At 39.8% G+C, this 24673-nt stretch overlaps 1 protein-coding gene across 9 annotated transcripts in view; it reads left to right on the forward strand.

Annotated features, from left to right (window-relative positions):
* Window positions 1–7260: 7260 nt before the first annotated feature.
* Window positions 7261–24673, forward strand: part of CLIP4 (CAP-Gly domain containing linker protein family member 4) — a 65141-nt gene continuing 47728 nt past the window's right edge. For 2 of the 9 annotated variants that reach the window (XR_015135836.1, XR_015135834.1), the window contains exons 1-6: window positions 8803–9064; window positions 14484–14631; window positions 18158–18297; window positions 19422–19515; window positions 20838–20999; window positions 22696–22814. Coding sequence is in view for 4 of the 9 variants with exons in the window: in XM_086323610.1 (XP_086179736.1) it covers window positions 14499–14631; window positions 18158–18297; window positions 19422–19515; window positions 20838–20999; window positions 22696–22814 (648 nt within the window). In the remaining 5 variants the exon portion in view is untranslated. Of the gene's footprint in view, window positions 7580–8801; window positions 9065–14483; window positions 14632–18157; window positions 18298–19421; window positions 19516–20837; window positions 21000–22695; window positions 22815–24673 lie in introns of those variants that run through there. The other 7 variants (XR_015135837.1, XM_086323608.1, XM_086323610.1 and 4 more) reach the window with 6 other exon arrangements.

The following is a 24673-nucleotide window of genomic DNA, read 5'->3' on the forward strand; positions in this document are numbered from 1 at the left end:
AGCCACACACTGTGGTGTTCAACCAGCTATTTGTTGAGAGTTGGACTGTGAAGAAGGCTGAGCGCCGAAGAATTGATGCTTTTGAACTGTGGTGTTGGAGAAGACTCTTGAGAGTCCCTTGGACTGCAAGGAGATCCAACCAGTCCATTCTGAAGGAGATCAGCCCTGGGATTTCTTTGGAAGGAATGATGCTAAAGCTGAAACTCCAGTACTTTGGCCACCTCATGTGAAGAGTTGACTCATTGGAAAAGACTCTGATGCTGAGAGGGATTGGGGGCAGGAGGAGAAGGGGACGACAGAGGATGAGATGGCTGGATGGCATCACTGACTCAATGGTCGTGAGTCTCAGTGAACTCCAGGAGTTGGTGATGGACAGGGAGGCCTGGCGTGCTGCGATTCATGGCGTCACAAAGAGTCGGACACAACTGAGTGACTGATCTGATCTGATCTTGTGCCCAAGGCATCACAGGGAGGCAAGCCCTCTTTATGTCATTTGACAAAGGAGAAAATTAAGGCTCAGAGAAGTTAAGTGATTTGCTGGGGTTTCAGAGGTAAGGGTTGATGATTCTGGGCTTCCAACCCAGGTTGCTCACTCTCCCTCCTTTACTAGGAAACAAGTGAATCTTACACCACAGCTGCCCTTAAGGTAGGAGGCACTCAGTGTACTTTTCTGGTGGTTTAATGAATCAATATGCAGTTTGGTTGCCTTTATAACTGTCATTCAGTAGTGCATTATGGTTGTGATTATCTTGATAATGATAAGGATTCTGCATGAAAAATTTTGACGGGCTTTGAAAAGATAGACTATAACTTATTCCTCTTGGGTTGAACCCTGTGTGAATCTGAAAAAGCAGTTCACATTCATTTTTACTTGAACTGTTCCCTGCTGTTGTAAATACAGTTAGATATGGAATGTTAGAACCGATTTTATTATCAGTGCTGTTTCTGTCACAAAGGAGACTTCCCCATGACTCAGTACCAGCTAATTGGCCTGTCAGTGGCTTTCTTTGTTAGGTGAGTCATTCGATCCATTGTTGACAAGGTGCAAGCTGCTTTCTACCCACACTCAGGAAGCTCCAGTGGGTCTGACATTCTCAACCCCTAATCAAGATGTTGTTAAAGCAGCTGATGATTTACAGTGAACAAGGGTGAAACTGTATTGGTTTTGTAAATGGCCGCTGGAAAGACAACTTCATGTAGCTTTGCTGATGTATGAATGCCTCCCCGCTCAGAGTATGTGCATGCGTGTGATACAAAGGCAACTTCTGAGATTTCTAAATTCCTTGCATACAATGATCTATCTTTACTGAGAAATCTTAAAGAGCCAGGCCCATTCAATCAACAAATATTTTATTAAATTTTTACTATGTGCCAGATACTGTTGTAGGTACTGAAGCTACAGCAGTAACAGAAATAGACGAAAACTTCTGCCCTCCTCAAGCTTCTTCTTTTAAAACTTTTTATTGGGAAAAAAATTGCAAACTTACATAGAAGGAGAAAGAATAATTTTCCTATTATTTGGCTGTAATTATTATCAATGCGTTTTCATTCTCTTCTCATCTATCCCTACCACCATACACTTTTTTATTTTAAAATGAAGCATTTTAAAGCAAATCCCAGATATTAAATATTTTATCTTAAATGTACTTTAGTATGAATCTCTATCAGATAAGAATTTTTTAAATAAAGACAAAATCATGTTAATATTATACCTAACAAAATTAGCAAAATTACTTGATATCATTTAATATCTAATTTGAACTAAATTTCCCTTGTCTCCAGAGTTTTTTTGTATTTCTTTGTTTGAATCCAGATCCAGACAGGGTGTGATATTTTAGGTTGTAGAGATGGCTCTTATGTCTCTTTTAATTTATACCAATTCCTCTTAGCTATTTTTTGGAAGTGGTTCTTCAACCTGGAGAAGTTCCCACAGTTTGGATTTGGCTGAATGAATCCTTTCAAAGTTTGTGATTTTCCTTTATGCCTCACATTTTCTATAGAATGATAGATATATCTATAAACTTGATTAGAGTCAGTTTCAATGTGTATGTTTGGTGGGGGGGTGGGGTGCATATTGGAACTAACTTCCTAGTTGAAACTGGCCTGATGCTGTTTTTGTGTGCTAGAGATGTTTCTGGAGGTGTCTTGGTGTGCTAGAGATGTTTCTAGAGGTGTCTTGGTGGCCAAAAATTTGAGTGTGTGTGTTAGTTGCTCAGTCGTGTCCAACTCTCTGCAACCCCATGGACTGCAGCCTGCTAGGCTCCTCTGTCCATGGAATTCTCCAGGCAAGAATACTGGAGTGGGTTGCTATTCCCTTCTCCAGGGTATCATCCTAACCTAGGGATTGAACTCACATTTCCTGCATTGTAGGCAGATTCTTTACCATCTGAGCTACCAGGAAATTCCAAAAATTTGGGTGACCAGTATGAATAACTTAGCTCTTGTACAACTGTAGCAGTTTTGATCCTGATGCTATGACAAATTCCTTTTGTTCCCTTCTTCTTTTGTGCTTGACTCTAAAGAAAATTTAAAAGTGGTTGTGTCACGTGATGTTTGTGAGTGGCACCAACTGGAGGGCCCCAGAAGCGGTGTCCCACACGGGAACAAGGTGGTTTTGAAGAATTCATTTGATATTGTCTTCTTGGAAAGCAGGCTAACAAAAGAGAGAAAACACTTATAGAATAGCCTGAATCTAAACGAGATCAGTTGAACTAGAATATCTGAGGGTCTTTAGTGTTTATGTATTTTGTGAAAGATATCCAGGTGATTTGAAAGTGCAACCAGGAATGAGACCCATAGATTAATAAGGCTTATGAGATCTTCAGCAGGCAGTCCCCAGTTGAAGTCCTGAGAAAGAAAAAGAGGTAGATCAGGGAAAGGCAAGCCCAAACGAAGCATCAGTAGGAAGTTCCTGGGATCTCTGGTGGCTATCGATTTGTAAGGATTTCAGTGGTGTTGATGAATTTCTTCATTAATAAATTATGTTATGAACTTTTTTTTAAAGAATGACAAGGGGGACTTTACTTTGTAGAATCCAAAAATATGAAGGAAGGAAGGATGATTTTATGAGCCTACAGCAGAGGAGAGTTGCTATTTACTGACATGGGAAGGTTATAGGGAAGGGTTCTATTTTGAACATGTTATATTTGAGATGCCTATTAATGAACAGATGTCTATTAATCTAAAGCATATTCTAGATTAGAAGCCGAGTAGGCAGTTGAATACATGTCTGAAATTCAGGGCTGGAGGCAGACGTTTTGGAATCATGAAAATAGAGACGGTATTTAGAGCCATGGACTGGATAAGATTACCTAGTAAATGAGAAATTGGCTTCATGGAAACCACATGAACAAGATTCCTACAGGACCCTTGTAAGGGTTTCTCTGAGGTGTATCTACAAAGGTGGCTGCTGAGTCATAAAGAATGCTGATAATTTTTCACTAAATATTACCAGATTGTTCTACAGAATGTATTTAGCAGTTTAAATTCCCATCAACAGTGCTTGAAGCTTCCCATTTCCCCATATCTTTGCGAGCGCTGGAGAGTATCTTTTTGAATTTTGCCAGGCTGATGGGTAAAGCAGTGACATGTTGGAGTTGACCCATGAGAACTGATGGAGCACACTTCTTCCCAATTACTTTTCAGTGGCTTCACACTGGAAGCTTGGAAGCTTGAAATCATCACGGGTGAGAGTATTTGTACCTTGGAAATTAGCAAACACTACAAATTAGGACTCTCCTTCAACTCCTATATATACCAGCAAACCAGTGGCTATCAGCAATATCACACCATCTGTCTTTCCATTCTCTCATTACTAGTGAGTTTGAGCGTCTCTTCTATGAATGTTTGCCATTCTAGCTTCTCCTTCTGTGACTTCGCCTATTCCTACCCCCCCTTTTTATTATTATGTTGGGTTCTTTGATGTCTTTTTATTGATTTGCAAAAGTTACTTACATATTTTAGATATGAATCCCTTGCTGCTTTTGAATATCTGTTTTCTTCCAATTTGTCAGCTGTTAACTTTTTCCATGGCATTCTTCACTGAAGAAAAACCACGGGGATACAGCCAAATCTCCTAGTCTTTAGTTTGAAGGTTTGTGCTTTTGCAATCTTGTTTTATGAAGTAAATCCCTACCCCACATACATAAAGATTTTCTTCCACATCTCTCCTACTTTCTACCTACTTTTCAAATGTAGATCTTTAATTAATCTGGAGTTCACTCTGAATATGGTAGACATGGGGCATTCAACTCTATTTTTTCCTTCTTAAATTAAGCTCATTTTCCCCAAACCACCTTCTAAATAATTTGCAACTTTTCTTGTTAATTTGCAGTCCCATATTTACATATATTGAGGTGCCAGGGTCTGCTTCTGAGTGTTCTATTTTGTGTGGCTATTCAGTTTGTTCCTGTACAAGTAGCATGCTATTTTCATCCCTATGTAGTAATGACATACTATCTGCCAGGGTAGGATTTCTCTCAAATTTCAAAATTGATTTGATTTATTTAACATTTGATTTTTCTTTATTGAAGTTTTCTTTATTGAACTTTATTGAGGTTTCTTAAAATTTGAGTTCCTGTTGGAATATTGGTTGGTATAACATTGAATTTAAAGATTAAATGGACATTTTTTACACTGTAAAGTCATCCTATCCCTAGTATGTCTTCATTTATTCAATCTTCTTTTATGTCCTTAAATAGAACTTAAAAATTTTCTCCATAAAGATCTTGTAAGTTGCTAGGTTAATTCTCAATATTATGCTTTAGTTTTATTGATATTGTGAATGGTCTCTTATGGTCTAGTATATTTCCTGGGTGCTTACTGCTGAAGTAGAAACGTCTGATTTTTAGAAACTGATCTTGTATTTGGCAACCTTGTTTGTTACCCTGGCCTATAACTTCTAATAGTTGATTCTGTTGATTTTATATGCTGTTCTGATATTCTATGTTTAACTACCTCTTTGTTAAATGTGTGTGTGTGTGTGTGTTAATTGCTCAGTCGTGTCTGACTCTTTTGCAGTCCCATGGATAGCAGCCCACTAGGCTCCTCTGTCCATTGAATTCTCCAGGCAAGAATACTGGAGTGGGTCATTCCCTTCTTCAGGGGATCTTCCTGACCCAGGGATCAAACCTATGTCTCTTACGTCTCCTGCATTGGCAGGTGGGTTCTTTACCACTAGTGCCACATGAGAACTACCTCTGCTAGTTGGGCTCCAATCTGGCATGCCAGTTCTAATAGCTAGATGTCTCTTGTTCACTTGCATTCTGGAAATGAGCCCCTGTCTTCCTCCACTGTGAATCATATCCAACCCTGAGCCCATGTACAGGAAGTAACATTGTGTTCTTTTGATTTTTTTCCCCCCACTCTTTTCTCATGGACTGCAGTCCTGTTAGGCACTGAACAGACCTTCCAGATGCTAATGTTCTGTTTGTCTACCCGAATTTCTCAAAGATCCCTGCTACTCATGCAGCATTCCTGTGTCCTGAATGCCCCCAAAGGACACCTGTGTAGATAATACAACACAGTGAATCATCACAGGCCTTCATGTTACACAGACTTGGATTTGAATCCTATTTCTGTCCGAGGATATAGTGAGTGAGTTCCACAGCCTCCTGGAGTCTGAGTCTTCATTGGTAAAGTGAAAACAACTAAGATCCAAAAGATAGGAATCAAACTGTGCTCATAATGAGCATAATGAGTCAGTAATGCCCCTGTCTCCACATTGATGCTGACTACTGATTCTAGTCAACTTTTGGGACTTGCAGATTATTGCTATATTGTCCAAGAACCTTGTTGTGCCTTCAGATATAATTGAATCTCAGCAGCTGCGGCTGGACCATTTCCCCGTGTGCTTTCCCACCCCTTTGGTGGTTCACATTCCAAATTCTGGCTCCATATCAGTGCCCAGTCCAACTCTTGGTTTGAGAACTGTATAGCCCATGGGGTGTTCCAAGAAGCATGACTCCAATGAGTGCTTGCATCCTTGATCATGGGCTAGGGAGTAACTTCAGTTTTTTGAGTAAAGGCAACCAGGTGAGTGGGAGATTCTTTCTCTAATGGCTTCGTATCCTTGGAATTTGCCAATGAACTAGACAATGTTTGGGTAAGGCAGAAAAAGCCAGTTGCCTGGCTGGTTCTAACACAGACTTTAATTATAGTGAGGAACAACCCAGCCAGCCACACCCTGTCACCCACAAAGTGTGTTCTCAGAGGGATAATTTAAATCAGCAATAAAAGTGAACTGTATAGGTGGAAAGTATAGCAACTTTTGTTACATAGAGAACTTTATGAGTTTCTGTGGCTCATTGACAATTGGGCTTATTTCAGTTCAGTTCAGTTCAGTCACTCAGTCGTGTCTGACTCTTTGAGATCCCATGGACTGCAGCACACCAGGCCTCCCTGTCCATCACCAACTCCCAGAGTTTACTCAAACTCATGTTCATTGAGTCGGTGATGCCATCCAACCATCTTATCCTCTGTCTTCCCCTTCTCCTCCTGCCTTCAATCTTTCCCAGCATCAGGGTCTTTTCAAATGAGCCAGTTCTTTGCCTCAGGTGGTCAAAGTATTGGAGTTTCAGCTTCAACATCAGTCCTTCGAATGAATATTCAATACTGATCTCCTTTAGGATGGACTGGTTGGATCTCCTTGCAGTCCAAGGGACTCTCAAGAGTCTTCCAACACCACAGTTCAAAAGCATGCATTCTTCGGCACTCAGCTTTCTTCATAGTCCAACTCTCACATCCATACATGACCACTGAAAAAACCATAGCCTTGACTAGACGGACCTTTGTTGGCAAAGTAATGTCTCTGCTTTTTAATATGCTGTTTAGGTTGATCATAGCTTTTCTTCCAAGGAGTCTTTTAATTTCATGGCTGTAGTCACCATCTGCAGTGATTTTGGAGGCCCCCCCCCTCCAATAAAGTCTTATTTACTTACAGTTCCTTAAAGTCAGCCAAAGGCAGATTGCCTTCCTTCTTTCAACCAGTTAAACAGGTGGGTGGGGTCAGACAAGAACTGGGTGTGGTGAGAGCAGGGAGAAGGGGCAGGAAACCTCAAAGGGAGGAGGAAGCATCTGTGTTACTTCGTTCTCCTGAGAGTTTATGAGGTGCTGGACCTGCGGGGACAAAGAGACTGGCAGCTGACCAGGGACTGTGGGATGGTCATGGTGTTTACATATTGCATAAGCACTATGGATTTTAGTTGACAGTATGCTCAACCTGATTCGACAATGTGATGTGACTGTTGCAAATGAGTACTTTCATATTTTGAGCTATGCTAATAGAAGCACAAGACCAAGAAAGAGGTGGCAGGCAGTCTCTCCTGTCTGCACTCAACAGGACATCCCATTCATTCCTGGGTGTCACAATTAAGAGAGTTCTAGACAAGCTGGGATGCACCATAAAGAGGCCCTTAAAATGCTGGTGAGTGGATATTAATAGAGTCATATATGGAGCAGCTTAGGAGCACTGAGCATGCTTGTCCTGGATTCCTTGGAGTTGCGCATGATCTGAAGTCTAAAGGGGAGAAATGGAACCCATTAAGGAGGAGATGCAGGATACAGCATTTTAGCTCTCAAGGTAGGAAGAACTTTTCAACAAGGCTAATCAAAGATAAAATACCCACTTTCAAAGGAGGGGCACTCGTGCTTACTGGAGGTGCTCAACTATGCCTACTTGGTGGGAGGATATTGTAAGGGGGACTTAAGCATCTTTTCTAATGTCTGGAGCCAATTATTCTAACAGGAAAAGATGTTCTAGAGCCGGGGTAGCTCTTGCCAGGACTGTGTTTGGTCAACGTGGAAATACAGTGTAGCAGTTGGTGTATGAGATCAAAAAGGCCTCAGAGGGAGTTGTTACGGTGTAACTCTACTGGCTTAGGGTTACAGGCTTCAGTCACGGGAAAACATGGACTTATTCAGTCCCTTCATTAAGGGACTGTCAAATAACACCTATTCTTTGAATCAGGATGCCAGCATTCATCACCACTTTCTGGTTCTTAGGGGGCATGAAGAAGGGGGCCAGGAGAGAAGGGGGTGAGAAGGGAGCAACGTAGCAGGGGAAATAAACTTCTGGGACAAATACTGGTACATCCTCTTCTGCATCTACACTGCCATGCCTCTGCTGCTGCTGCTAAGTCGCTTCAGTCGTGTCCGACTCTGTGCGACCCCATAGACGGCAGCCCGACAGGCTCTCTCGTCCCTGGAATTCTCCAGGCAGGAACACTGGAGTGGGTTGCCATTTCCTTCTCCAATGCATGAAAGTGAAAAGTGAAAGTGGGTTGCCATTGCCTTCTCCCTACACTGCCATACTTGGGTGTAATTATTCCACTTGGGTATAGCCTTGACTAGGCTTTTTACAGCAAGACCTGCAAGCAGGTAATTGACTAATGGCCCTATTTTGGGCCATGCACGGAGCGATACGGGGGAGCCCCCAAAGGGTAAGACGTGATGCCTGCTCCTAAGCAGAGTGTTGGAGCGCTGCTAGTCCAGGGATGCGAGACAGAGAAGCAGGTCAGATTGTTTTAGCTAAAGGCTTTGACGGAGGAGCTTCTGTACAGCAGGCCACGGGCTGCTTCCCCAAGCATGGCCTAGGGCCAGGTGGGGTTCCGCAGAGATCCTGCCTTGTGTTGCGGTGGAAATATCCCAGTGGCGTCTCACCCCCTCAAGGTTAACGCACGAAGCCCACCAGACTTTCCTGTCCTCGAACCCCAGCCAGGGTCTGCGGAGAGGCTGCAGGGGAGCAGGCATGAGGCGGCGAGCACGGGCGCGCGCTTCCTTACAGTCCCCGCTCCCCGGCGCGTGCGCGGGGCCGGGACCGGGGCCTGCGCGCCGCCCGGGCGCCTGCACTGCGCGCGCGCACCGACCCCGCGTGGGGCCCGGCTCCGGCGCGCGCGACGCGGAGGTGGTAGGCGGGAGGGGCCGGACGAGGGCTGGGAGAGGCGCGGCGGGAGGCCCCGCGGTCGGCTACCGGAGACAGGCACCCGGGTGGAGAAGCGCGCCTCTTGGCCTTCTCTCCGCGCCCCTGCGTTCCCGTCGGCCGCCCGGAGAGGACCGGAGGAGGCAGGTGGGGCGGGAGCGCGCGGGGGCCCCGGGCCGGGCGGGCGGGGGCGCGGGGGCCTGAGGTCCGGTTGGCGGTTCGGGGAGGGCGGCGCGGAGGCGCTGGGAGCCCCCCTCCCGGGTCGCCTGCAGTGGGCGCCAGTGTCGCCGGCTCCTGGAGGCCTCCCTGGGGCGGGGGCGGGGTTGGGGCTGCCCACGGGCCGGGACGTGGGTGTCTGGTTTCCGTTTCTCTCCGCCTGTTTAACTTCAGGATGAGATACCGCCAGGTGTGTGGGACGGGCAGGACCCTGCTGCGCCGCCCCAACCTTGACCGCCCCGGCGCCCTTGGGAGAGCCTCTCGCGCGCAGTGATGCGCAGCGTGCTGTGCCCAGCCCTTCGTGGTTTTCCTGTGAGGGCCCTCTTCGCATCTCTCCTGCCACCCCTTTGCTTATTAAACTGTTTGAAGAACCTTTTGCCGGAGAGAATTCAAAGATAAATGACTAAGATAAATGACTCTGCCTCCAGTCGTTCGCTACCCCCAGATTCCTTAATTCTAAATCATGGGAAGTTGGGGGAAAACACTTGCTCAGAGACTGCTCAACAGAGACGCGGGTTAGACCTCATCCTTGTGAGCTGGATTGATGGGTTTATAACGTCAGCTTTCTTTTGAATTAGATGTCAGGTTGTTCATTAATCTAGAGACTATGTAGGCAATTTGGATTTTAACTCTGAGACAATGTTTTGATATGTATCAGAGGAGGATATTCTCATGGGATAATAACTTGCTGTATGTTCCCTGCTTGAGTGGGGTTCACATTGTAGCAATACCAGAGTGTATATCTATGCCTTTTAAAAATTTCAGTGAGGAAACACCCTCCTTTTTTGAAACATCAGCCAAATACTTTACTCGTACTTCACTTTCACATTGACACTTGTCATTTATGTATCTTCTGCACAACTTAAAGTCGTCTAAATGGCGGAAGATCACGCAGTGGAGGACATGGAGCAACTGTGTAGAGAAAGCAGAGAATCGGAATTGGCAGAAGTCTGCATTTTTATGATGCAAAGCCATCCTGGTTCCACCCTGTTTTGCTACCATAATTATGCATTTTAAAATACTGTCGTTTGTTATGGACAACCTGGGCGGAAAGAGTGAATCTTGAAATGGAATGAATATGTTTATTTCTGTCTTACAGAAGATTTGGCATATGGTATATTATTTGTGGGATTTATTTCAGACGTTTCATATTTACCAGAAACAATCCCACCAGTAAGGCTTTTAAAAAATAATATTTATATGATGTCTTTTATGGCTTGTAACAACTCCAGTTTTGAAACATACTAGTGATCTTCATGTAATAGAATCAACTGAACTCTTTAGCCCTGTGTAAATCTGTGAACATCTGGTTACTTTTAGACTTGCTATTCCCTTGTTAATGATGTATAATTAAGTACCACCGTGGGCTTGCTTAGTTTGTTAGCCTCTGTTCTTTTTGTCATTTCAGGCATTTTCTCATCTGGAATTTGAGTCCACAGAATTTACTATTCTGAGGGAAGTGTTCTTCTGCAGTGTTCAATACGGTGGCCACTAGCCACATGTGACTTTTGAGCCCTTGTATGGGGCTCGAGCAATGGAGGAACTAAATTTTTAATTTGTATAGACACATGTGGCTAATAGCTACCTGGTTGGGCACTGCAGTTTTAAATTATTCCCTTAGGAAGCCCTCACTGGCCCCCTTGAATCCAGCACTTATTTCAATTATATAGTAATTTCAAATTTCTTGTAGGAATTCTGTTCTTAACTGTAATCTACATGATGACAATCTGTTTTCTTTACCTTTGCTATGCCAGGCTAAGACTTAGTAAGAAACACTTGATAAATATTTGTTGAATGACTAAATGAACTTGTTGAGGGCAGGTATCTTTCATGTTCTCTGTAAGGCCTGTTGTTGTTCAGTCGCTCAGTGGTGTCTGACTGCAATCCCATGGACTGCAGCACACCATACTTGCTCAATGATTAAATAGATTTCATGTAGATAACAAATAAATAAATGGGTTATTAGAAATATACTTAAAATGCTTATTTTGGTAAGATTATGTGTTTTTGTATCTCGTGAAAATAAACACTCATAACAGAATACTATATGAAAGTGAATGAAAGGGCCTCATGTTTCCAACTCATGTGAATGCAGCTTGGATTTCCTGATAGCTGAGTAACAACTTAAGGATATGAGTTTGAGTAATATGCCCTTGAACTGTATTCCAAATAAATCTGAGGGCATCTCTTGGTCTCAGTGAGGTTCCTTAGTGAGGTCCTGATAGCCGTGAACCACTCTGAAGAAGTTAATGGGCAACTCCACTCACCACCATTCAGTGTTAGGGCATTGACCAGGAATCTCTGAAAAACAATCACCAAATATTGGAACCATGTTACAAGTTGCTTTTACTCAGAGCTGATTTGGGGTGATGGAATTCCTATATAAATCATAGTTTAGGGAATTTGATTCTTGTTATTGCATCTGTTACATACACAGTTAATTAGGGCCACCTTTTTTTTTTTTTTTTTATCTTAGGTTATTCTGCATAACCCATTATCACCAATTAGCCATAGTAGGATTTGAAATGAAAATATGTACTCAATCCAGCTCATCACAACTCTAGATTTGACCAAGATTCCCAGATCTTTAGATCCAGAAATCACTTTTAGGAAAGGATTCTAAAACTATACAGAAGTTTGTAGAGATGTATAGTTTTCTTGAATGGGACAAAAGGTAGAAGGTTGGGCTTTTCATGACAGAAAGGAAATGGGACCAGGGAAAAAAACTGAAATGAAGACACAAAATACCTGTTAAGAATGTTCACTACATTGTTCAGGTAATATTGTAGCTTTTTTGGGTTTGAAATACCTAACATGTAAAATAAAGTTGATTACATCTTGTTGAATGAATCATCTTTCCACCTTGAGTCTGGGTTTGAATATTTATTCAATGTGTATATTTAATAAATAGTTATTAAATGTGTTTTTGAATGGGAAACTCCACTTTTTGAAAGGGAAGTTTTGAAAAATGGCTCCCTTTTAACCAACTGAGGAAGAAAACCACTTAATCATTTTATTGAAGAATTAAGAGTGTAAAAAACATGGCTGAGTCCCAAAGTGTGACTATAGTCAAAGATTAATCTTCCTAAAACAGCTTGAATTAGGACAGTCCCCTTTTAAAAAGTCAGTGATTTCTCGCTGCTCATGGAATTAAATGGTTGGTATTTGATCAGGTACATAAAGCATTACTGAGGAGAGTCCTAAAAAACCATGACAGCCTTACCTCTTACTAGATGTGCCCAGTTCCAACCTGCTGTTCTTTTGATGGGCTCCACTTTTAAATTTCTGCCTACTCATCTTTCAAGACACTTCTCAAATGATGCTTTTTTTCACTGCACCATTTCTCATTTTCAGGAGCTCATACTGCAAACGTTCCTTGTCCTGAGGTTATGGAATATATTTCACTCAGTTTTATCAACTATAGTTATTAGTACTATTTTATTCACCCTAGGAGAAGGAAATGGCACCCCACTCCAGTGTTCTTGCCTGGAAAGTCCCATGGGCGGAGGAGCCTGGTGGGCTGCAGTCCATGGGGTCGCTGAGAGTGGGACGCGACTGAGCGTCTTCACTTTCACTTTTTACTTTCATGCATTGGAGAAGGAAATGGCAACCCACTCCAGTGTTCTTGCCTGGAGAATCCTAGGGATGGGGGAGCCTGGTGGGCTGCCGTCTGGGGTCACACAGAGTCGGACACAACTGAAGTGACTTAGCAGCAGCAGCAGTAGATTGTAAGCTACCTAACAAGCATGGGCCATATGTTACTCATTTTTGTATTCTCTGAAACATCTAGAATAGTGTAGTGCCTTGTACAGATTAATATTATTAAACTTTATTTCTGTTCCTTGGCTTCAAAGGACACTTCATACCTGGTATACACTGTTTTCCCCAAATTTACTGCTAATTTGTAGAGGCCAGCAAGCAGAAATCCTGACTGACTTAGAATACAGGGAAGCTGCAGTATTGAAGGAGAGCTGTCCTTGTGGTAGGCGCTACTTTTTTTAGTATTTGAGGAAGTTCACCATGCTGTATGGCAACAATTTTTCCCATTTATGTGGCCAGGTTAATGTCAAAATGATTCAAAGTATTGAGTGGTGAGACATTTTAGCATCCAAGAAACCTTGAGAGCCTTTAACATAGTAATACTGGATTAAGTTATTTAATATATAATATCCATGACCATGTAAACCTGTCCCTTATGAGAAAAAAGAAATTGCCTTACTCTTTACCAGTTTCTGCTAGTATTTAGAAAACATATGAATCTAATTGGAAAGAAACCACTTATCTCAGAAAGGTGACTGCTTGGAATAGGGTGGTGGTGGTAGGGAAGCGTGATAGGTTAAGGTGATAAACTGCTGGTTACCCAAGTAGAATAGAGCACACATTGAGTAGTACCTAGCCTAGCATTATCTGCTACACTATCAGTTAACCATCTTTACTTATTCTATTCTTTCTACTGAAATAATCTATACTCATTTTTATTTAGCTTTGTAATATAGTTTTCTGCTTATATTTTAAATAGATACAGAGATTCATAATATTTCAGACTTCAAAGATTTGATGCAGAAGAAACTGGAAGGCTTTTAGCCTCATAGTTGAGGTTTACTAACATTTTCTTTTCATTCTGTGTCATCTCTGATATGTGGGTCAGGGTGCAGCGACTGTCTAATTTGGAGCAAATTTATTCTGAGTGCTCATGTTTCCTGGGAAAAAGAGGTAACATAAGTGATGTGGTTTAAAGGCATGACCTTCCATCTTCTGCTGGATGGACTAAGTAGATCCTCTACCTTGTTAAGAAGTGAAACAATGTCAGTAAGCTAGATTTAGATTTGTACGAGTGATGTGGTCAGTTTTCAATTAAGTTTTCTGGGATGTCAGAAAATAATAATGCTCTAAACTACGTTATTTTCATGTGATGAGCAGATGGCACGAACCATTGGATGACATGATAGAAGCTGTGTCAGATCCTATGAGAAGTTTGAGATGCATCTACCAGGGATACTATCTCCTCGCTTGTTACTGCAAGTAAAGAGGACATCACCCATTTAGATTAGTTCAGCATTTAAAAAATGTGTTTACCTATTATTGGGAAATACACAGTCATTTTTTATTCCTGAGCTTTGTCCAAAAAGATTACATATGCTGTTGACCCTAAGAGACAGTGTGAAGCAATGTATATTCGTTTAACAGTGGTTTGCCAAAAGGAATTTTTTCCCCTTACTCTCTAAAGAGATGTTTGAAGGTTGACAATAGGTTAGATATTTTAAAAAATAAACTATTTGTGATTGAAGGCAGTTATTCTAAGTTGCATACAAATATAATAGATATGCTTTTTTCCTCTCTCTCATTAAAGGTGGCTTTCTAGAAGATGACCATAGAGGACCTTCCAGATTTTCCATTAGAAGGAAGTTCTTTGATTGGAAAATACCCATTTTTATTTCAAGGTTCTGATACACCAGTTATCTTTTCCATTTCTGCAGCACCAATGCCTTCAGACTGTGGTATGTTAAGTAGCTGTGTTTATTTTCCATGAACTGGTAACTTGACTTCTGTTTTATACCTTTTTGTATTCCTAATTTTTCCTAAAACCATTTATTGTGGTTTTCATAAAATTGCTAAAGTTTTACTTTTTCAAAAATAACAGTTGCTTATTGCTTTTCCTGCCTTTCAAGCTGAACACTTAATGTCTGCTCTCAGCATTTTTACTATGTAAAAATGTTCATTTTAAGCACCACAGTGGATTCAGAGGATTTTATTTTTAAAATGCAGTGGTGCTTAGACACCTAGCATCCTTCTGCTATTGATATATATATTTTGGTTAAATATATTGACTTGTTTAAAAAGCCATGTATGAAAAAAAAAAAAAAAGATGTAAAAACACTGTAAGGTAGCCTTCTTTAAGGGCCCTGTTATCTCTGAAATACTGGGATTCTAATTAACAAGCCAAGTAATCACTGCTGAAATGATCCAAATTTGGATGACCATGTGACAAAAAGTAATGTGTTTTAATACACAAACAAGCCTAATTTGGATTCTGTTCAAGTGTCTCCCATTGTAATGATCAATGTGTTCACAAATATAGTAAAATAAAACCAGATAAGCCATGTACTTATGCAGAGAGGGTGAGACCTTTCCTGGGAATGTGGCTTGAGATTGATTCATATTTAAATTGGTTCATTAAATATTCTTTGTAAAATATAAATTTAGTAGTATTCTGGTTTTTAATCTATTTAGACTTGTTTTCCTGGGACTGTATTTTATCAGATAGGTGATAAAGGAATAAAAGAAAACTGGAAGGTAAACTTGATGGATGTGTTACATTTCTAATTTAGATAGATTTTTTCAAGTAAAATATTGGGTCACCATTTCAAATTGTCTTTGAAGGTAGAGATAATGCAGTTTTTAAATATTAGTGAAAATATAATGATTGGATTGTGAATTTGTCTTTTTAGCTATATCCATTCTAATAACTATTCATCTCCAAGTATGCTATTTTTATATGTTCAGATTCTGTAGCAGCTTGCCTTGTAGTCATCAAAGGTGTTACATAAAACCCATGCCTAGATCTTGGGAGTTATTTGCAGTTTTTACAAAAACTGACTGGATTGATTTTCAGATATAAAAAAATCAGTTATGCAGGAAAAACCTTGAAAAGCACTTTGCACCTTGCTTATGGCACTTATCTTGTTCTATCTTGAGTCATAATTGTCTTCTTTCCTTTCCCAGACCACAGCTCTTTGGATGGAGTAGAAATCACATTTTGCTTTTGATTATCTCATTGGGCTAAGGTAGTCATTTGTTGATATTAGTTGCTCAGTCAGTGTTTGTTGAATAAATACATTGAAAGATGAGAATGGGCATTGATCCCTTTGTATAACCAAAATTAAACATTGTATGAATTCTTAATAGGTCCTTAGAATCTGAATGGACCTACAGTTCAGCTTTCCCTACTCATTTCCTAGTATAGAAATTCTGTTTCAGGATCTCTGATAGGTAACCATTCAGCCACTTGGACATCTTCAGTAGTAGGAAACTAATAGTTTATTTCATAGCTAAAGTTTTAGTTGTGGTAAAAATTGTTTTTGTATATGGACTCAAAGTATGCCTCCTTAAAATTTTGGCCAAATGGTTTGATATGTTTTTGGAACAAACACTTTTTTATATGATAACCTTCAAACGTTTGAAGATAATTTTGATTTTTTAAATTAGTCTGTACTTCTTTAGGCTACACATTTCTGATTCCTCTACCAGTCCCTCATCATCAGGATCTCTAGACCCTTTTCACTCCAGCTGTTCTCTGTTTAGTATGCTGTAGTCAGTGTCCTCTTAAACCATGGCATCCAGAATTGCGTTTGTTGAGGAAGTACTTGTTGAGGGCCTGTTATGCGCTAGGTTGTTGTCCCAGGTGCTGGGGATAGCACAGTGACCGGGAGCGACATTCTAGGAAGGAAAACAGACAATAAAAGAACACAGGAATAAACAAAATGTGGATTTTATAGGTTATAATGAATTCTGTGGCAAAAAGAAATGGACAGAGGATAATGGAGCAGAGTGGTTGTTAGATGGGCTGGTTGGTCATCTGAAGAATCAGAAGCATCTGGTTGAGAGAAGAACCTGGAGAGACGTGTTCCAGGCAAAAGAATAGGAAATCAAAGACATGGAGTTGGGGAAAAAACTTTGGTGTATCCAGAGAAATAGTGCTTCTCAGCCACAATAGCCGCTGTGGCTGAGAAGCAAAGTGGTTGAAGGGCAGAATGGCAGGAGATGAAACTGGGGAGGAAGGCAGGGGCCAGACCAGGCAGGATCATTTAGGCTTCAGAAAGGAGTTTGTATTTTTCTCTAAATGTAATGGGAATGTAATTTTGTCTGTCTCCTCCTACAAAGGAATCTTGGTGAAATTTTGATTGATTAGAATTGAAATTATTTTAAATAATAATTAAACTTTAAAGTTTAAATAATTTAACTTATGTATGCTGCTAAAATCTGTACATTTTAGCTCAATAGTGAATTTTCTTGGGGAGGCAACATCATAGAGGAAAGACGATAGATTTTGGAGGCAGACCTGGTTTTCTGCCCCAGATTTGTCACTTGCTAGCTGTCTGACTTTGAACAAGTATTAGTTAGTCTGAGCTTATCTATAAAATGAGCCTAATACCTATCAGGTAAGGTGTTTGGTAAAGTGTAACCACTCAGCAAATACTGCTTTTCTAATGAGTCTCTTCTTTAGATGCTTCTGATTTTTTAGAGTCCCTAGCTTCTTTTTCAAGATTAAAGAATCTGATTTTCTTCTGTTCTCTTTTATTTTCTGGCCATAAGATAATCCGTTCTCTGAATCTTAAGGAAGTTTTAAGGAATTTTAAAATCATGTTTAATTTTGTCTAGTATTCCACATCTTTACTAATACATATTCCAGATAACCCAACCTCTTGGCCTCAATGCTTCCTTTCTGCACTATCACATATTACTTCCTTATTGTGTGTACATAGCAGTTCCCCACTGGCTTCTCAGTGGGTAAAAAGTAATGCCTATTTACTATGGAAAATTAGGAAACTACAGAGAAGTAACAAGAATATTTAAAATTACACATCATTCTAGTACCACTGTTAATATTCTGCCATGTTTCTTTCTACTATGTACGTTTTAATCATGGATGTGAATCTACTATTCATGGCATATTTATAATGTTTTGAGAGGTGAAAATACCTGTAAACTTTGGCAGACTTTCTGTGCTTTAGAGGAAGTTCTTGGACAGTTTAGGGTTTGAGATCAGTGCACTCAGATTTTTGTTTCATTTGTGATAAGATGTGGTGTGATGTGTGAAAATCTCATTCTCACAGCACTTCAGAAGTGTTTCGTAATTTTTGGTGATCCTGACTTGCTATTGAGACTTGCTTAAGGTAAAATATTTCTAGCACCTAAAAGTATTTGTGTCATTTGAGTCCTGGTCTTGTTGTTTATTATTTTTAACATATGCTTTTGGAAATTTTAATAAATATAATTTATGCCTTTTTTTTATGCTTTAAACAGAGTTTTCTTTCTTTGATCCTAATGATACATCATGCCAGGAAATTCTCTTTGATCCCAAAACTTCTGTATCAGAATTATTTGCCATTTTAAGACAGTGGGTTCCTCAGGTCCAGCAAAACATTGACGTTATTGGAAATGAGGTGAGGAGTTTTTATATCATAAATCCTATGTTATTAGGATTGTTAATTGTAAAATATTTTTCCCCCATTGGAATGAATAGGTGGTGATAAAGGGGAAGCCTTTTAAAGATGCTGATGCTTGTTCTTTGTATCTCTGGATTTTTCACCAAAAGTGAATTAGTGCTGTATAGTCTTTCCATCGGGACTTCCCATGTGGCTCAGTGGGTAAAGAATCCACCTGCAATGCAGGAGACGTGGGTTCAATCCTTGTTTCTGGAAGATCCCCTGGAGGAGGGCATGGCAACCCACTCCAGTATTCTTGCCTGGAGAATCCCATGGATAGAGGAGACTGGCAGGCTACAGTCCATAGGGTCGCAAAAGAGTGGGACACGACTGAAGTGACTGAGCACGCACACAGCACAGTCTTTCCATCATTCCCCTGTGCTCCTCACTTCCTTACATCTGGAGTTCTGACATTTGACTCTTGATGGGAGCAGGCATTTTTCACATTTTCATACAAATTAATTTATAAATTAAAAAAATACTTTCATGAGGGAATTTGATTACCATCATGTTTATCTATACTTTTGGGTGGCTTGGTAAAGATCTAGACTTAAATATAATTTAAAAACTCTGAATTTTTTGCAAGAGGAGTAAAAGAATAATGCTGGGTTCCTTGACCAGCTTACTGTCATGTGTTAAGGAAGAGGGGCTTATACTTTTTCAAATACTGTTACTCCCATTAGAAAGGAAATTTGCTTGTCCTTTGAGAGGTTAAGGAACCTATTTTGAGTGACAAATTACTTGGGAATACTCTTCAAGAGTTTCCTTTGATCTGGTGACAAGTTCAATTTTCACTATTGTTAAAATTCACCCGTAAGAGAAGTCAGTTCTGTCTACTCATTTTGTGCGTTTATGCTCAGTTGCTAAGTTGTGTCTGACTCTTTGCGACTGCATGGACTATAGCCCACCAGGCTCCTCTGCCCATGGGATTCTCCAGACAAGAATACTGGAATGGGTTGCCATTTCCTCCTCCAGGATTCATTGAGAACTAATTCAGTAAGACTGACTATCCTGGTTCCTCAGTATTGGTTTGAAATCAGTAGACTCTTATATTGTAATCATATCTTCCTTGGTTTCCTCAGATTCTTAAGAGAGGTTGCAATGTGAATGACAGAGATGGATTGACAGATATGACTCTTTTGCATTACACATGCAAATCTGGAGCTCACGGTATTGGTGAGTATGTGGCGAGTCTGTTAATGGCTTGAGACATCTATGTTTGTGCTTGTATGTTTATGTCAACCAGAGTCCCTGCAAGGGCACCTAGGTGATGATGATAATATTCCTTGAATAGGCGAGGATTCAGTTAGGTCCTGCACACACCTTGTTCCTGTTCCTCCCTTTTCTTGAGGGAGTCTTTATAGTCTCCTGGTACCTCCCAGCTTTTCTGGAACAGGCTTCATGCCTGCCTGCTTGCTAGGTGAAAGTAATTAGTAACACCTAGAACCTTCCTGAGGGTTTATAGCAAGGTTTAACAGTCCATGCTTTTTTCCAGGCATCCCGCTCCCTACAGACCTTGGTCTTTATGTCTGTCTAAGGTCTGTTCCTACATACATATGTGCAGTTTCCAAAATTGGTATTCTCCTGTGCTATACCTAGTGGCTCAGAGGTTAAAGCGTCGGCCTGGAATTCGGGAGACCCAGGTTCGATCCCTGGGTTGGGAATATCCCGTGGAGAAGGAAATGGCAACCCACTCCAGTACTCTTGCCTGGAGAATCCCATGGAGGGAGGAGCCTGGTAGGCTACAGTCCATGGGGTCACAAAGAGTCGGACATGACTGAGCAACTTCACTTTCACTTTCTTTGTGCTATACCATTGCCTTTTAATGATAAATTGTGAATACCTATACCTGTTTCAATAGTCTGAGACAGTGCTTCTTAAACTATTGATGATGAAGGACTCTTCTGCTTTTTCTTTCTGCAGTCCATCATGGACTGATACTTTTGTAAAATAAAATAAAAATGACCTTGTAATAGAAAAATGAAATTAAAGACATATAAAATACAAGCCCAAGTATTTTTCAAAAGCATAAAATTGCATTTCAGTTAATATATTCAGAGGAAATGATTACACAGGGAAAAAGAGAAACGTTATCGGAAGTGCAAATTACAGTTTGGGACTGGCAGTGGTCCACAGAGCGCACTCTGAGCAGCAGGGGTCTGGCACACTGGTTTTAATGCTCTATAGTATTCCATTATATGGATGTCTCATAATTTATTTAACCAGTGTCTTATTATTGTACTTTTAGGTTGTTTCACAATTTTATTCATAATAAAAAGTGCTGTGATGAACATCTTTACAGCTATGTGTTTATCAATATCCTTGAGTATGATTATTTTGTTAGAAAGAATAAATTTCTTGTAAAAGTGACAGGTTTTGAGTTGTAAGTGTATATTCAGTGTGCTGTTTGCCTTGGCTTTTTAGATGAGGTAGTAGATGGCATGCATTGGAACTTAACATTTGTATTGAAGGAAAGTAATTTAGAAAACCTTTTCTAGGTGATGTTGATACAGCGGTAAAATTTGCAACTCAGCTTATTGATCTGGGAGCAGATGTTAGTTTGCGGAGTCGATGGACAAACATGAATGCCTTGCATTATGCTGCTTATTTTGATGTTCCTGAGCTTATAAGAGTGATTTTGAAGACATCTAAACCAAAAGGCAAGTACTACAAGATCACCACTGGATGTTATTAATTGAACACATTATTTGATGGCAGAAAAATTATAACTCAAAGATATTTTTACTTGTGATCCATCTTGTTCCATATGACTTCCAATCCCATTTTATTTTTCAGAAATAGTTTGAATTTTGTAAATTGAAGTTTAGTTACTATCTTTTCACAAAAGATTTAGTACAGAGACATACAAAATAAAGTGTTATCTCATTTTTTTATATCTCTGCACATTCCCCAGTAGAACATGGATTTTATAAAGTGTAGTTGAATCTATGTATAGTTCTTTTGTCTTATTTGGGTAGCTAGAAATTTAGAGCAATAAAACCTTCAGAGCTGAGCGCTGAAATCATGAAGAATATTTATTTTAGGTGGTATTCAGTTCTGAAATTCTGTGATTCCATTAAAGGATAGATTTTCATTTTTTTTCTTCTTGTCTTGATGGTGCTTGATGTCCCAGAAATGAACATCAGAATGTCTAAATCGCAGTCGTGGTTCTTTTCAGTGGGCAGTTTTCTTTAGAGAAAAAATGACAACAAGTGCAGTAGTATTACTTTATGTTGAAGATCGTATGCGGTGTTTCCTCCATTTGTAGAAGACTTGTTTTAGAGATTCAGTAAATTTCCCAAACTCTGCTTCATATAGTTGTCCAGCTCTTCTTTCCCTTTTTGTGTTTTCACGTTTTGAATAATGTTAGGAAGAAAGCCTCTCTTGATGGTACAGTGTCTTTCATAACTCAGGACAGTGTTCTGAGTGTGTCTTGGTTTGTTTACAGTGTGGGTAGGGCATGTAAGGTGGTGAAGCGGTTGTTTGATTCAGGTAGGATTAGCAGAACCATAATATTAAACCCATGTTATAAAAAACAGTCGAAATGGGATATCCGAATCTGGAGTATATCTAGTGTCTGTGTATAGCATCCTGATGATTTGTTGCAAGTTCTTAAAATGTTCTTAGAATTGCAAGATTCTCATTCTTCCTGTGAAATCCAAATTCATCATAAAGTATTGTGAATGAATACAGCATGTAGCATATGTTTAATTACACTTTAATTTATTCCGGGTTTGAGAAGTCTCCATTGTTTTACCTTCTTTTTTCTATGAAGAGGCAGATAGTAAATATTTTAGGCTTTGTGGACCACATGGTCCCTGTTGAAACTACTTGATTCTACAGAGAGGTGTGAAAGCAGCCACAGAGAATATATAAATGAATGCAAGTGGCTGTGTTCCAATAAAACTTTATTTATGAAAACACGATGAGTTGGATTTGGCCATGAGCCGTGGTTTGCTAGTCACTGATCTAAACCCTGCTACATTATCATTGTTGTGGCAAATATCCAAGAGGTTTAGTGAAAGAGTGTGTTAAGACAGTTACTTTTACAAATACGAATTATTGCCATTAATTGCTTTTAAGTATACTTTAGTTTGTGATGGTTAGAAAACCCATGATAACATGAGTCCATTTGATAGTGAAATTTTATTATACTAAGGAAAAAATTAGTTAACCAGATTGTAATATGCAGATTTTATTCCATTGTGAGAATGGTCCTTCTAGTGGGTTGGTCTAAGTCTTGTCAATAGCTTATACCCCTATTCCCCCAAATAAATCCAACCCAACCTGCCTCTTTTCACATTTTAATAGATTAACTAAAAATTTTGTTAATATACTTGTGATGTTCAATTACAGATGTGGATGCCACTTGCAGTGACTTTAATTTTGGAACAGCTCTGCATATCGCTGCATATAACTTGTGTGCAGGCACTGTGAAATGCTTATTGGAGCATGGAGCAAATCCTGCATTTAGGGTAAGAGGTTAAATTAAAAGTGAAAAATATTAAAACATCCCACATTATCTCCCAGGAAAGAGTTGAATCTGGATGCTGTTGTGGAACTCTTATATGAGTAAATAATTTATATTTTTTTGTGCTGCATATAAACAGTACTAATGATAAACTTTTATCTCAAATAAGTTTAAGGCATAGCAGTGAATTTCAGTCCTTTTATATCGATAAGCTCTACTAGCCTTACTTTCATTCAGCTAAATAAAATGTTCTTTAGAGTTTATCATCTTTGAGTTTAAAAGTATCTTTCATTTAGACTTTTGGTTTATTTATAAAGCCTTTAGCTAGTAAATAAAAATGCATATATTAAAGTTTATATATTTCTGCATTAAACCATATTTTAAATTCTTTTGGAAAGAAGTTTTATTTCAGACAGTCTAAAAAAGGCCTATTTAAGAATGGAGTAAACCTTTAAAATTGACTTAAAGGAAAAATTTATTTTTTCACGATCAAGTTACATACTTACAAAGTTAACACACAAGACCGAACTTCATAAACTTCAAGTCGTATTTTATTGTCTTCACCAAAGTGGCTCTTCGTGTTCTTTTCTGTTGCATTACTAGCAGTGACTTGCTCTGGCAGGGATTCTTCACTGGGTCTGTGCATTCTCTTGAAGTGGCAGCAGTGGGCAGTGCTAGCAAAAGCCTCCTCCCCTTCTCTTTTCCTTGCTTTCCTGTTTTGCCTTCCCTCCCCAGTTCTTTGCCACTTTTCTTTCTGTTTAACCCCATCAACCCCTCTGTTCCTCCTTCCCTCCCTCCATCCTTCGTACCCTATTGTTTATTAGGCACTGGGAGAATACATGCGTCTGGGACAATACATATGGCACTGGGACAATAAATGTGTCTCTGTCCTCAAATAGAATATCATCTAGAGGAGGGGACAAACAAGAGAGCAGGCAGATTTACTCTAGGGTGTCAAGTTGAGTGTGTTAGGATGGGAGACGGGCGGGGTGTGGCACAGAGTGTCATGGGGTTCCATGGGAGGGGAGTCTGTCCAAGCCTTAGGAAGCCTGCTTCCTGGCATAGGTAAACTCGAATACTTAAACAGAGTTGAGAATTAACCAGGTACAGGAGGGAGTTGAGAAAGGCCCGTTAGGCAGAAAGAGCAGCCTGCACAAAGGCCAGGAGTTGATCGGAGTGTGAAGGTGATAGGTGCTTGCTTTTGCTAGTGCAACTCTTGGCAAGACCCCATTAATGGAGCGAGTATTTTGAATCTAGTAAGATGCAGTGAGGTATGTCACGGAGGTAAATTACCAATTCAAGCCCAAAGTAATTCATAGATTTTACCCACTTTTGGTAGTTAATACTTAAAGATATCTACATGTGGGTCAGCAGTAGCCCTTGGATCAGACCCTAACTTAGCCCCTACTTTAGAAAAAAGTGAAATTCTATCATCATGAACAAGTCTTCTTATGTTAACATGACATCATTATTATTTTATTAGTATTTAGTATTTTTTAAAGACTGAAGTTTTAGTTGCTAAATTTTATGTAGGAATTAATAGAAGTGTGTGACTTACTCTAGAAAGGTGAGGACTTAAAAATCTGAAGTAAAATATTCATTGTAAAAGTAGCCTATCACTTAACAGAACAGGCTTGTTGATTTTAAAAAAGTTTTTTTCCCTTCTTTCTTTTTCTCAAGAGTACATATTAGCACTATAGATAATTTTCTTTATATTTTGTACTTTAAAATTGGGGATCAAAATAGTTCATCACCATCCCCCAAATTTGATAACATGTCTTCCTACCGTATTTTTACTTAGAACCAAACTGACTTGAATTTTAAAATAAAAATGTACCACAGCTTTCTTATCCATTCGTCTGC

This window comes from Bos grunniens, chromosome 11 (genome assembly GCF_055505025.1).
Source record: "Bos grunniens cultivar Pamir isolate PY7600 chromosome 11, Bosgru_T2T1.0, whole genome shotgun sequence".
Classification (NCBI taxonomy): domain Eukaryota; kingdom Metazoa; phylum Chordata; class Mammalia; order Artiodactyla; family Bovidae; genus Bos; species Bos grunniens.